Consider the following 13,473-nt stretch of genomic DNA (forward strand, 5'->3'; position numbering starts at 1 on the left):
TACTCTGTAAATCTTCACCCAAATTCTAATTAAAAAAAAAATAATAATAAAATAAAATAAAAATAACAACAATAAATAAATAAATAAATAGAAAGAAAACTGAGATTAATACTTCTAAAAAGTCTGTCAATAATTTCTCATTGCTTTCACGGTAAAATCCAATGCCATTAGCACTGCAGACAAGGCTCTCAGAATGTGGCCTTCGTTCCTTGCTAAGGCCCAGCTATCATTGTGCAGGCCAGTCATGCAAACTTACCTATAACTCACTCAACAAGCCCTCAGTCCCTACATCTTGCACTAGAGGCTACCAAAGCTCAGAGAGCCCTTCCGTTTTCACCTTCCTGATTCTTTCCTCACCTTCAGGGGTTACCTCTTCCTTGCAGCCTACCAGCCAGCCTCTGGCCTCAGGCTAGGCTGAGTGCCCTTTCTTATTTTTCCATACAAGGCTGGGCTCTCAGCCTAGACTTACAGAAACAGAAGCATATTATACTTTCAATTGTCTTATTTCTTGTCAGTTTTAATACAATCCTGTGAATTCCTGTTTTTAATAAAATGGTCACAATGGATCAGATGACCCAAAGCCTTACAGAACGAGAAAACCTGTGCAGAACAGGGACCAGAAGGGATGTCCATGGCTAGCTGGGATGGTTCTCTTTTAACCAGGTATCCCTTCAGAGAGATGTGGAATTGCGAGTCACTGGTAGAAACCCCAGAGTCACAGGTAAAGCTATAAGCCATCAGTTCTCCAAGGGAATGAGTTACTGTGGGTACGGTGAGCTGACAGCCAAAACCAGAACACAGGGAGAAACCCACATTTGGGGGTGAAGGGAAAAAGAGAAGCAAACATGGTTAGTCTCTAGTGGAGATTATGAAATTTGTAAAAACGTTCAAACTATCAAAAAATACTCAATGTGGTGATCAACATGGTGGCACTGAAGAAGAGGAAGACACACAGAGAGGTACATGAGAGGTACAGACAACAAAGATGAACCCTTTCGCACTACAGTAATGTGCTGTCAATGGGGCAAACATGGCTATACGGGTGGACAGATGGGTGGACAGGATGAACTGCATAGGTATGTCTATGCAGGGGGGAGTGTGTGCAAGACCATGTATAGGGTTGGCAGATAATGTTTCTACAAGTCTATTGATATGTTCTGTAAGAATTCTCAGGTATACAGTAGAGCTGAAAAGGGACAAGGTTGTAGTCACTTCTTGGCCACAGCCAGCTACCCAGAGGGACCGAGTAGTTGAACCTGTGGGCTTGGGACCATAGATGCAAGGGACATCAAGCTCAACTGGCATAACATACTACACAAAACATTGTTCCACATCCTACTTTGGCGAGTAGTGACTGGGATCTTAAAAACTTGCAAGTGCCATCTAGATGCAACGATGGGTCTCTCCTCGTCCAGAGCAAAGAAGAATGAAGAAAACCAAAGATGCATGGAAACAATTAGTCCAGGTGACTGGTACATCATGTGATCCTCAGCCTATACGACCAGGATCCCAGAAGAACTAGATGGCGCCCAGCTACCACGGTCAACCACTCACAGGGGGATCTATGTAGGAGGTCCTGGACAGAGTGGGAGAACAAAGTGGAATAAAACTCAAAATCGTTTGAAGAACGAAAACAAAAGGGACCAGGTTTGCTGGTCTGATAGAGTCTGATGGAACCACTGAGACTATGGGCCCTAGGTACCCTTTAGGTCTAGGATTGAACCCACTCTGTGGCTTCCAGCCAGACAAAAGACAGGCATATGAGCTGAACATTTATACTAGGTAGATATACTCCTTGAAAAGAACAAACATGAGAGAATAGAAGCACTGTGTATGTACAGGGAGACAGCTCAGGGGGCAGGAGTGTATGGAGTGAAGAACACAGGGAAGAGGTAACTATGGGGAGGAAGTGTTGCATTGTAGGAAATTTCAGTCAATGTCATGAGACAAAGTGTATGTGAACTGCTGTATAGAACGTGAATTTGTTCTGTAAACTTTCATCCAAATCACAATTAAAAAAAAAAAAAAACTCAATGTGGTCATACTGTGCCCTGAAATAACCACACTAGGAATGTATTACCAATGTTTGAGTGTCCACACCATACCAAAGTTGTACTGGAAATAAAGATTAATTTTTGTTGTTGTTGTTATGTGCCATCGAGTTGGCCCTGACTCACTGTGACCCCTCCTTGGGTTTCTGAAGCGGTATCACTACGGAAGTAGGTTGCCCAACCTTCCTTCTGAGGAGTGGCTGGTGGGTTTGAACCGCCAGCCTTCTGGTTAGCAGTCAAGTGCCTTAGGCACTATGCTATGAGAGCTCCTAAAGATTAATTAAAGAAAGCCAAATACAAGGCACTTCCCACCAGCTTTGGAATGGCCCTCAAGGCAGTGATACAGACGCCACACATAGCCAGGAACCCAAGAACCCAGGCAAATCTTCCGTGTCTTCCCACAAAGTAGGCCACGCCCAAGAAGTGCTCTCCTCTCCTCCTTCCTGCTTGACATGGAGAACATCTCCCCAAAGACAACATTATATTGCTCACAGAGCTTTGTTCTGATTATCTACTTGATCAAGAATATGATCACAGGTCTAAGACTCTGGAGTACAGAATACTAAATGTGATTGTTGGAACATCCATTATAAACTGGCCGAGAACAATAGGTAGACAGGTAGAGAGAACCTTACTAAGCTCAGAAACTCTTGGTAAGAAAATGCCCTCTCCTTTTGGGATTCCTAGGCCTAGAAAGACCCAAAAAGATGTCCATTTCTTTGTGATGATTAACATTACATCATTATTATGCCTTAAATTTGAGAGATTCAGGTGGCTTAATTTCACCTACTAATTAGCAGTAATCTCCCTCTTCCCCTACTTCCCTTCCAGCAGAATCTAAAGATAAAACAGGTATGAAAACATCTACTATTATCACCAGGGTTATGTTCATGTGTACATATATGTTAATACTCATTCTATACATAATTGCTCATATTTAGTGTAATTTACTTAATAGAACTAACAAAATACATAAAGTGTTCAAATTTTTTAAGATAAGGCATGAAAGGAAAAGAATCTGACAGTGAAGTTCCACAGTCTAGTACACAGCTTTCACTTAGCTTTCCTCCTGCTGCCAAGCACAGCAAGTATGTCCACAGCCATAGACAGCCAAGCTGTACTCACGTCCTCCCTAGGAAGGGGGGACAGCAGACACTTACCGTCCTGAGGATTTTAACTCACCATGCTCTGTGATGACTGCATTATTCGCAGCTGCTTAAGGACAAATTCTACTTTCTTCTGGGTTGTAAGAGAAGCCAAAAAGGCATTATGGTTCCTACAAGACAATTTAGCATTGTCATAATTCTCCTTGGCTGTAGTAATTTTCAAACATGAGTTTCCAACCAAATGCCAGCCAACGCCACAGATATTTTCTTTTATAAAGGGGGAAGAGAGAGAGAGAGAGGAAAAAAAAAAGTTTTAGAAATCACACAAATGTACAACATTACCAGTTAGAATTACTATAAACCTAAACGATTTTAGTGATTCGAATTCCAGGTACTTCATTAGGATGCGGTGAGGGCATCAGACATATTACTAAGGACCAAACAAAGAATGTAAGAAATAAAAATAGTTGGTTGCTAATATTTCATGAAGAATATTCTGAGATCATGCACCCCTTATGTCTTAAAGGAAAACAGTTTGGTGCCAATCCAGCGTTAGATTGGTAGACCTCCTTTTGAAGAATAATTGGAAAGAAAACTAAAATCATGGAAGGGTGGGGTAGAAAACAGCAACCATGGAAATGGAGGTAAGGCAAGATGAACAAACCCACAGTCTCCAAAAGCTGCACTGTTCTCACATCAGAAAGGTAAATCAAGGGGCAAGTTATGTGGAGGCAACTACTATATCTGAATTAAGATAGCTTTGCTTTAGTTAGGCCATAAGGACACAAAGCATCTCCAAAACGAGGTGGGAAGAACCTGCTTAGGAAAAAAACAAAATGATACGGCAGCCACCCACATAGCAAGCTGGTAACCTGCTACTAGTGATTGCCTTGAACCTATAAAAGGTACTGCACAGAAGCTAAGAATGATTCCTGGAAGAACGTGCAACAAAACTCAAAAGTGTAAAAAAAAAAAAAAAGACCAGGTTTACTGGTCTGATAGAGACTGGTGGAACCCCTAAGACTATGACTATGGCCCTTACACATTCTTTAAGCCTGGAACTGACAGGCCTATCAGGTGACCAATAACACCAGGGAGGTAGCACTCCTTAGAACAATCAACCAGATGAGATCAAAAGAGCAGCATCTGCCCAGGGATAAAGCTCAGAAGGCAGGAAAGGATAGGAAAGGAGGACGAACGCAAACAAAAAACACAGGGAGGAAGTAGGGAGAATGCTCTTACAGTGTGGGGATTGCAATTAATGTCACAAAATAAAATGTGTATGAATTGTTGATTGGAAAGCCAATTTACTCAGTAAACTTTCACCCAAATCACAATAAAAAGTTGTTTTTTTTTTTAAACAAACAAACAAACAAACAAACAAACATAATGCTTCCTGGAAGATAGTGTGCAGATGGAGCAGATTCACTAGAACCAAAGTACTGTGGAGACCTCATCAATATTCATTAACAATAACAGTCACTAAGGTAAATACAGTTATCATGGGAGAGAACATTTAAGAGCACTTGTTCCTCAAAGTGTAGCATCAGAATTACTGCTTGTTAAAATGTAGCCTCTAGGGCCCCATCCCAGACCTGCTGCCCCAGAAAAAGCCCTTTAGCACGATCTCCAGGCAATTTTCTGTGTATTGTAGTTTGAGAAGCACTGAGATGAAGGAAAAGCAGCTCATTCCTCTAGGCTGAATCAAGTACTTCCAAAGGACAGAGGGCCTGGTCCAGCCAAACTACCCCAGACAAGCCTCAAATGTTGCACAGAGCACAGAAGTTCTGATTCCTGGATCTCCTGGTCAAACAAGTATATAAAAAGGGTTCAGTCATGGCTGGCTGGCCTCAGGCCCCCAACTGATCATCCTGAACTTTAGGAGCACCATAAACTGAGGCATTAGGGGCTGGAGATCACCCCAGAAGTGCTGCTGACAAAGACAGCTCTCCTATTCAAAGCATAAGAAGTATTCTTCAGAAAGGGCCAGCAGACTGACTGCTAAGCCTGCTGTGTTCTGCTTCTAGGTTATCACAGTGGGGTGGGGTGGGGACAATGAAGCAGACTTGAGGATAAAGAGCTGAGGTGCCATCTAATCCTCCAAAGCTATACAAGCTCTAAGAACAGTAGACGAGGACAGTGAAAAAACTGAATTTTTGTTTTAAAAAATAACAACCACAATAGTGGTGTAGGGAATGAATGGATAAAATTAGCCTCTCCCCTTTGCTGGGTTCAACCCTGGCTGCACCATGGCAGTAAGAAAGGTATGGCATGAAGACCTTGGGCCCACGCACACCAAGCTGCCCCTGAGACGCCTACCAGGCAGGGCGATGCACTCTTGGTTCCGGAGCTCCCACTGGCAGTTCTGATCCAGGGCACAGCTCCTGCAGCTGGTCTTCTTGTTACAGTAGTACATGGGGTTATCCTTGGGGCAATTCTCATACTTGGAAATGGAGATCTAGAACACAGTAGACAAAAGCTTTTCTGTTATATCCACAGAAAGAAAGGCTAATAACCAATAGGATGATAAGAACAACAAAATCTGAGGAAGCAAACTGCAAATACATACATACGATGCAGACGAAGCAGCACTGCAGTGGAAACACTGCAGTGGAGTGTTCTGCTCAAGGACATGCCTTTAACTGGCAAAGAAGCAGCCTGCTCACCTATAAAATGGGGATGTTGAACTTGCTGTTTTTCAAATGCCTCCAAACAAACATCCTACAAGTTTTATATTTTATGAACTGCATTACAAAATGACATAAGGAGCCCTGGTGGTGCAATGGTTAAGCACTTGGCTGCTAACCATAAGATCAGTGGTTCAAACCCATCAGCAGGTCCCATGGGAGAAAAGACCATACCTCCTCCTGTAAAGATTGTTGTTGTTGTTGTTATGTGCCGTCGAGTCAGACCTGACTCATAGCAACCCCTCCTTGGGTTTCCAAGGCAGTATCACTACGGAAGTAGATTGCCCCATCTTCCTTCCGAGGAGTGGCTGGTGGGCCTAGGAAACCTTATGGGGAGTTCCACTGTGTTATATAGGGTCACTGTGAGTCTGAATTGATTTGATGGCAAACAAGAACAAACTGACTGACAAAGATATTTTACTAATTGCCCAAAATTGTAAAAGAGGAGCCATCTTATCTTTAGCCTTTTACAATAACCTAAGTAAAAAACCATATATGGTGAACATTTAAGTTATGCTGAACCAGGATCTAATTCAGCCTCCATTTTGAGAACTTAGAATTGTATAAGACAAAGGGATTTTGAAAAATTGATCATTTCCACAATTTAATGAGTCCCTACACACTGTACACTATCACTCTTAGGTCCTAACTTGCTCCCCAAACATTGCAGAAGTAGAATGAGCTTGCAATTATTGACTTCAAATCAATTTAGCTACAGTCTTGTCCACATCTTAATTGGTTTCAGGAGCTTCAATAAAAGCATTTGGTCAAACAGTATCTAAGCAGGAGAAATATGCCCCCACTGCAGCCCTTAAAAACTCCAAAGGCCCATGCACCCCAACTCCAGGTGTACTCAGAACAGCTGTCCTGCCTTCTTATAGAATACCACATGTATCCAAGTGGCTAGTAATAGACCCTTGGGGTTAAGATACTTAGAATATTCCTTTCTAAAGAAAATCTGAGCAAAAATAAAATCTAAATCTATGTACCATATTTTAAATAACTCTGAGCCAATATTTATACCATACATGCTACTATCTAAATCTAACCCCAACTAAGATTTTCCTATCCTTGAAATCCTTGGGGAGCTGTCCCTGACCTGGCCCTCCGTGCAGCTGTGGTTCATAGGGACACAGTGGTCATTGCACCAATGGCAGTCGTTGGTGTTGGCTGTGCAGCTGTAACAATCCGTGTGCTGGTCACATCTGTCATGGTCAAGAGCTATGAAGAGAAAGAAAATTTATCAACTGTGACAACTTCTCCTCAGAAAAGTCACAGGCTATTATAGGTGCTGTTGAGCATAATCTGAGACTGAGGTTAAAAATAAAAAAAGTTAACAAGATTAGTAGGTAAAATGAGACAAGAAAACTGGCAAGAAAACATATCACTATGTTCAGGTTAAACTAATATTTAGAAATAAGCAGATAATCTGAAGAAAAACTATTTTGTCACCCCCAAATTAAAACGTACACAGAAAACGGGGTGGGATTAGTTTAACAACAATAAGATATAATGAACATTAGGCCTGGTTCTTTGAATATTTTTTTTCCCTTGGGAAAGAAAATGAATTAACAATAAAATAAACACCAGGAGCCAAAGTAGAAGACTGAAACTAATCTCCCCTGGTTATAAATTAAGCCTCATTTGGCCACAGAGAGTAGACAGCACCACATATACTTAAGTCCAAGAGTACAAGTATGAGAACTGGGCTACTACACACCTGTTACAGCTCCTGCAATGAAAGAGAAGCTACAACCATGTTGCCTTATCTGTTCCCTCACCCTGGAGACATAGCACCATAATGGAATCTACAGACTTGAGAAAGCAGGGGCCCACTCACAAAACACCCTGGCAGTCTGCTCCTTAGGTTGTTTTTTTTCCCAGGTCATCCCTTGAGGGTTGGACCCATCCAGAAAGTGGACTGAAACATCTACTTTAAAGTGGAGTCAACATCTGAAATGAGTTCATAGCAAACAGGTTCACATTGAACCACTCAATTCAATATTACTCCAATATTCAAAGGTCACTATGAGTTGGAACCAACTTGACAGCACCTAATAACAGCAACAATAAACTTAAAATTTAATTGGAATTAAAAAAACATGACTTAGAAAGTGACTATTTCACCCCTTTCAGGAGATAGTGACTAACACTACTAGGTTCTGATAATCTCAACTCTCCAACACCCACCAACCCATCAATGAACCTGGGAGGGAAGCCTGGATGTTCTTACTGAGGACTTATATTGCTAATACCTTTATTTGGACTTTCTTTAGGAAAGTGAAAACTGCCTCTTTAACTCTAATGGTAACTGATACACCATTGTTACTAGTGAAGAACACTATTAGTGAAAAGCTGCCTTTATAACACTCATGGAAACATACACTAATGCTTCCAGTGAGAAACTACTAGGGTAGTTCAACATATTTTAGGTTGAAGTAAACAAATACTTGGCAGATACATTCTTCTTCTAAAGGACTTTCTCACACATTATTTCACTATATTGCACTGTGTTGTATGTCAGAGCAAAAGGGCAAGAATCTAAACAGACAGCATGAAGAGAACTTAGACAACAAGAGGAGAAGGTCCAGACGCCAGGAGTGCTCCTCACCCTCAGCAACTGTCTGTCCTGCTATCGCTGCTGCATCTTACTAGAAAGCTAGAAAAGAATACTTTACAAGGACAGAAACTACCTGTGTCCACTACAGTAATTTACTACATTTCTGGGATGACCCTCATTCTCATCTTTAATGTTACACCTGTGTAATCCCATATGGTAGCCACATGTGCCTTTTGAATTTAAATTAATTAAAATTAAATAAAACTTAAAATTCAGTTCCTCAGTCACAACAGACACATTTCAAGTGTTTGCACATGTGGTGAGAGGCCACCATATAGGGACAGAACAAATACAGAGTATTTCCATCATCATAGAAAACTCCTTTTAGATAGTGCTGCCACCAATAAACTGCAGCCAGGTTCTGAAGTTGGTGTACAAAGTCCATGAGATGCCTAGAAGGTTTACCTTCATCATTTGCAAACAGATTCTATGAATTATATAGTATGCCTGCATCTCTTAAAAAGATATTTATACTTCAATTTTCAAATATCCATAAAGGCTTTAAACAAGTTATTAAGTGGTTTTGGATAACAAAGTGAACATAAAGTGAGTCTATATTCTAAGTTTCTTCATAATTCGGGTAAGAAAAAGAATCCAAATAATTGTAAGGGACATATGACTTTCAAAAAAAACACCCAATCAACAGAAAGTAAAATTAAAATTTAAGTAGAGAAAAAACATACTTGGTTTGGAAAAACACTCTGATTTTAACTTTTCTTCTTGTGTTTCATTTGTGAACTCCCAGGAGATACACTGAGACGACCCTGTGTCCCACATACACCGGATGCCAGGTCCTGCTGCTAAACAAGCAGCTTCACTGCGGTGCGCTTCGCACCTCTCTGAGGTGAATACCAGGATGTCACTGAGGAGAAGACTGTTGAAACCACCAAATACATACATGGTGCTAAGAAAAAACAAGAGAGAGAGAGAGAAGTAATTTACTAAAAACTTAAATAACAAACGCATAATATACTTTTTATAATCTTCTGACAAATCTTACATACCCAAAGTCCTGTAAGAAATTATTTTCCAAAGTGGTAAAAAGCATTCTCATACCCCTTGTTCTGTAAGCCCACCCTTTCATTCTGGCCTGTGATGAACCAGAACAGTTCCAATAACTCTCTCTCTCTCTCTCTTTTAATTCTTTAAATGCATTTTATTGAAATATAATTTATGTACAGTGAAATACACAAAACTAAAGTGACATGGATCAATGCAATTTTTTTTTATTTGCAGTGTTTCCTCCCCTTCCCTCCCCTCTACCTCTGGCAAGCAACAAAGAAAGTTTCACTCCACATATAAACCTTTCCTTGACCCTCCACAACAACGAACTAATACTGTATTTGTCCTTCTGTGATTGACTTATGTCATTCAGCATAATGTACTCCAAGTTCATCCATATTATGCGGTGTATTGCACTCTCTCCATTATTCTATAGTGCTGCATAGCATTCCATTATGTGTATGCACCACAGTTTGATCATCCACTCTTCCGCTATAAATCTTAGAGATAAGTCCCTTGCCAGATATGTAATTATTGGCAAAGATGAATTTGTTGTTGTCATTTTTGCTATGTGCTTTTTCGTGGTGTCAATTTCTTTGTTCCATATAATTTTCTCTGCTGAGCTCGTTTTGTTTATGAATTGTGTTATCTATCACTTCCCTCATGGCTATTGTTTTAGTATTTGCTGAATATGTATGCTGGTCTTCTTTTTTATTTTGATGTGAAGGCTTATCATTTTTCTTTGAGGTTACCCTCTGATTTATAGTTTTCTTCCCAAGTTTAGAACAGTCTGTTCTATCTTGTAGTTGTCTTGACTTCCCTACCATCTAGAGGTTCTGTAACAACATAGTTTTTTCCTTCTCTTTGGTTTGTAGTTGTCCTCATTTGTCAATTGATGTCTCTGGTTCCCAGTTTACAACACTGTAGGCTTCTTTACTTTGGATACTTCCATAGCTGGGTTGGTTTATGGGTTATGTCATCATGTGTGTTAATGGTCAGTTGTCGTTGGCTGTTGTTGCTTCTCTGTCCAAAGGGCTCCCTTTAGCATTTCTTGTAAGGTTGGTCTGATTTTAACAAATTCCCTTAATTTCTGCTTATCTGGAAATGTCCTATGATGGTAAAACATCGTATTTGAGGGACAATTTTGCTGGGTACATAATTCTTGGTTGGAAATTTTTCTCTCTCAGGGTTTTATATATACCATTCCATTGTCTTCTCGCCTGCATCGTTACTCTCGAGAAATCCAAGCTTAGTCTTATTGGCTGCTCCTTGTAGGTAACTTTTTGTTTTTCCATGCTGCTCTCATGATTCTTTCTTTGTCTTTGGTTTTGATGAGTTTGATGATATGTCTTAGTGATTTTCTTTTGGGGTCTATCCTGTTTGGGGTTTGTTGGAATTCCTGAATGGATATATTCTCATCTTTAATCATACCAGGAAAATTCTCTTCCAACAAATCTTGGACAATTTTCTCTGGGGTTTTATTTGTCTCTTCCTGTTCTGGAATTCCGATGACACATAGGTTATTCATTTTGATGGTACCCCACATGAACCTTAGGCTTTCTTCATTTTGTTTTGATCTTTTTGTGATTGATCCCTTTCCAAAGAAGTGTTCAGGTATTTGCCTTCAATCTCCCTAATTCTGTCTTCCATTGATTCAATTCTGCTCCTTTGTCCATTCAATGTCTTATCTATCTCTGAAAATTTAGTATTAATCTTCTGGATTTCTGTGCATAGATATTGTATCATTTCTAATTTTTCATTTATTTTTGCCATTTTGTTCTTGTATTGTCTTTTGAAATTGTTCTACAGTTTTCTCTGTGATTTCCTTGATCTGTCTCTCAATTCGTTGATGATCCCTAACCATAAATTCTTTAGAACTCCTTATCAGGGAGTTCCAATGCTGCATCTTCCTCAGGGATGTGTTTTGGGTCTGAATCCTGGTCCCTTGTTTCTCCTGCTTTATCTTGCTTCTTTGTGTGGACTGTGATGCCCTGTTGTCTCTGAGGCATTTTGACGTTTTTGTGTTTATATTTAGTTGGTGATTGTATGTTGGAGTGACTTGCCCACGATTTTCGTTTTCTTTGTTTTGTTTGCATGTTTTCTATGCAAGCAGGATACTGTGCTCCTCTATTTGCTAGTTGACAGCACTTATACACTCACCACCTATCTCCTTTCTTGTCAGCCTCTCATATGTCCCTGACGACCTTAGCAAACAGAGCCTGTTCTTAGGTCCCTGGAATCCAAACGGAATGCTATCACTTTAAAATCCAAAATGGTTGCCACTTGTAAAGATTCAAAATGGCTACACCCTCAGTCACTTTAAATATCCAAAATGGCCACCACTTGTAAACATTCAAAATGGCCACAACCTTTGTCACTTTAAGTATCCAAAATGGCTGCCACTTAGAAACATTCAAAATGGCTGCACCCTCAGTCACTTTAAATATCCAAAATGGCTGCTGCATGTAAACAATCAAAATGGCTGCACCCTCCAGACAGAGGAAAGTCAACAGCTCAGGTTGTCTCCCTCCTTGCTGTTTCCCTTCCTAGTCATAGGCCACCAGTGTAGTTGTCCCTGTAGCCCTTGGTGACCAGGGCTGATCTTTAGGTTAATTCTCAGGTCCTAATACCACTTGGAAATATTCAGGCTGTTGGTCCCATCAGAGTAGCTGACAGTCCGCAGCTCTGACTATATCCGTACTTACTGTTTTCGTTCAGGTTTTTCCACTACTTGGTGCTTAATCCACATTTGTACAGTTCCTTTCAAAGTTCAGGGCTCCAGGATTATCTTCTGTGTCTCTGTCAATTGGTTTTTCTTTTCTTTGTTGAAGAGGGTCTGTGTCGCTTGTCTGCCTATTCCTCCATCTTACCAGAAGTCCCAATTCTCTTACTCTTTATAGCTACTGTATTAAAAAGTTTCCATGATAATCTGATGATTTTGCCCATGATTCTCTAAAACATTTCAGTGTCAAGGGACGCTAACATCTTTTGAAATTAAACAATCGTATACTAGTTAACATGTTTTTAGATATTAAAAATAAAAATGTACAAGTATAGATAAAGTCTCTATAAGTAAAACTATCATTCTGGTATATGAATACATATGGCAATCACACAGAAAAAAGTACACATAGACTTTTACTACACAGTAAAAAAAATAAATAAATAAAATAAAAAACTCACTGCCATCGAGTCGATTCCGACTCATGGCAACCCTCTTTGGGTTTCAGAGGTGGTAAATCTTTATAGAAGTGGATTGCCCAGTCTTCCTTCTACAGAGTAGCTGGTGGATTTGAACTGCCAACCTTCTGGTTAGCAATCAAGTGCCATAGGCACTATGCCACCAGATCTTGTTGTGTTGTTGTTATTATATGCCATTCAGTTGGACCCAACTCATAGTGACGCCTCCTTGGGTTTCTGAGAGAGTATCACTACAGAAGTAGATTGCCCAACATTCCTTCCGTGGAGTGGCTGGTGGGTTTGAACCGCCAGCATTTTGGTTAGCAGTCAAGTGCTTTAGGAACTATTCTACCAGAGCACCTTAGAAGTGACAAATTAGTGAGGAAATGATGGACTTTTCAGTAAGCTCAATTGAGGTAACTAAATATTCATATGGAAAAAGATAAAATTGAGTTAATTTCTCATTCTCCACAGTTGGATAAATTCCAAATGGATCAGAGAATAACCTGAAAAAAAAAATTAAACCAAACAAACATTAAAAGATAACATGGATAAATTTCTATACTGTGAGAGTAGAAAAAACATTTCTATGACTTAAAACCTAGAGGGCATTAAAAAAGAAAACTTTGATTATAACAATTTTTAAAGGACATTTTGCATAGAAAATGGTGCCATGCTGCAATATAAAAAGGCCAGTGATAAACTACATAAAAATCATTTGCAAGGTACAGTACAAGAAAAGGCTTAATAGAGCTCTATCTAAGAAGGCATAGATAGATGGACCATAATGTCCCTCCTACTACAAAGACTCAAGAAATTAATTGAAA

General features: G+C 39.9%; 1 protein-coding gene across 1 annotated transcript in view; it reads right to left on the reverse strand.

Annotated features, from left to right (window-relative positions):
- ATRN (attractin) overlaps window positions 1-13,473 on the reverse strand; it is a 267,433-nt gene that overhangs the window by 102,932 nt on the left and 151,028 nt on the right. The window contains exons 12-15 of the mRNA XM_007959994.2: window positions 9,148-9,368; window positions 6,944-7,065; window positions 5,477-5,615; window positions 3,234-3,424 (exon numbers count right to left, since the gene is read on the reverse strand). Coding sequence (XP_007958185.1) covers window positions 3,234-3,424; window positions 5,477-5,615; window positions 6,944-7,065; window positions 9,148-9,368 — 673 coding nt within the window. The remainder of the gene's footprint in view (window positions 1-3,233; window positions 3,425-5,476; window positions 5,616-6,943; window positions 7,066-9,147; window positions 9,369-13,473) is intronic.

This window comes from Orycteropus afer, unplaced genomic scaffold (assembly GCF_000298275.1).
Source record: "Orycteropus afer afer isolate SDZICR_OR568_19922 unplaced genomic scaffold, OryAfe1.0 scaffold00020, whole genome shotgun sequence".
Taxonomy (NCBI): domain Eukaryota; kingdom Metazoa; phylum Chordata; class Mammalia; order Tubulidentata; family Orycteropodidae; genus Orycteropus; species Orycteropus afer.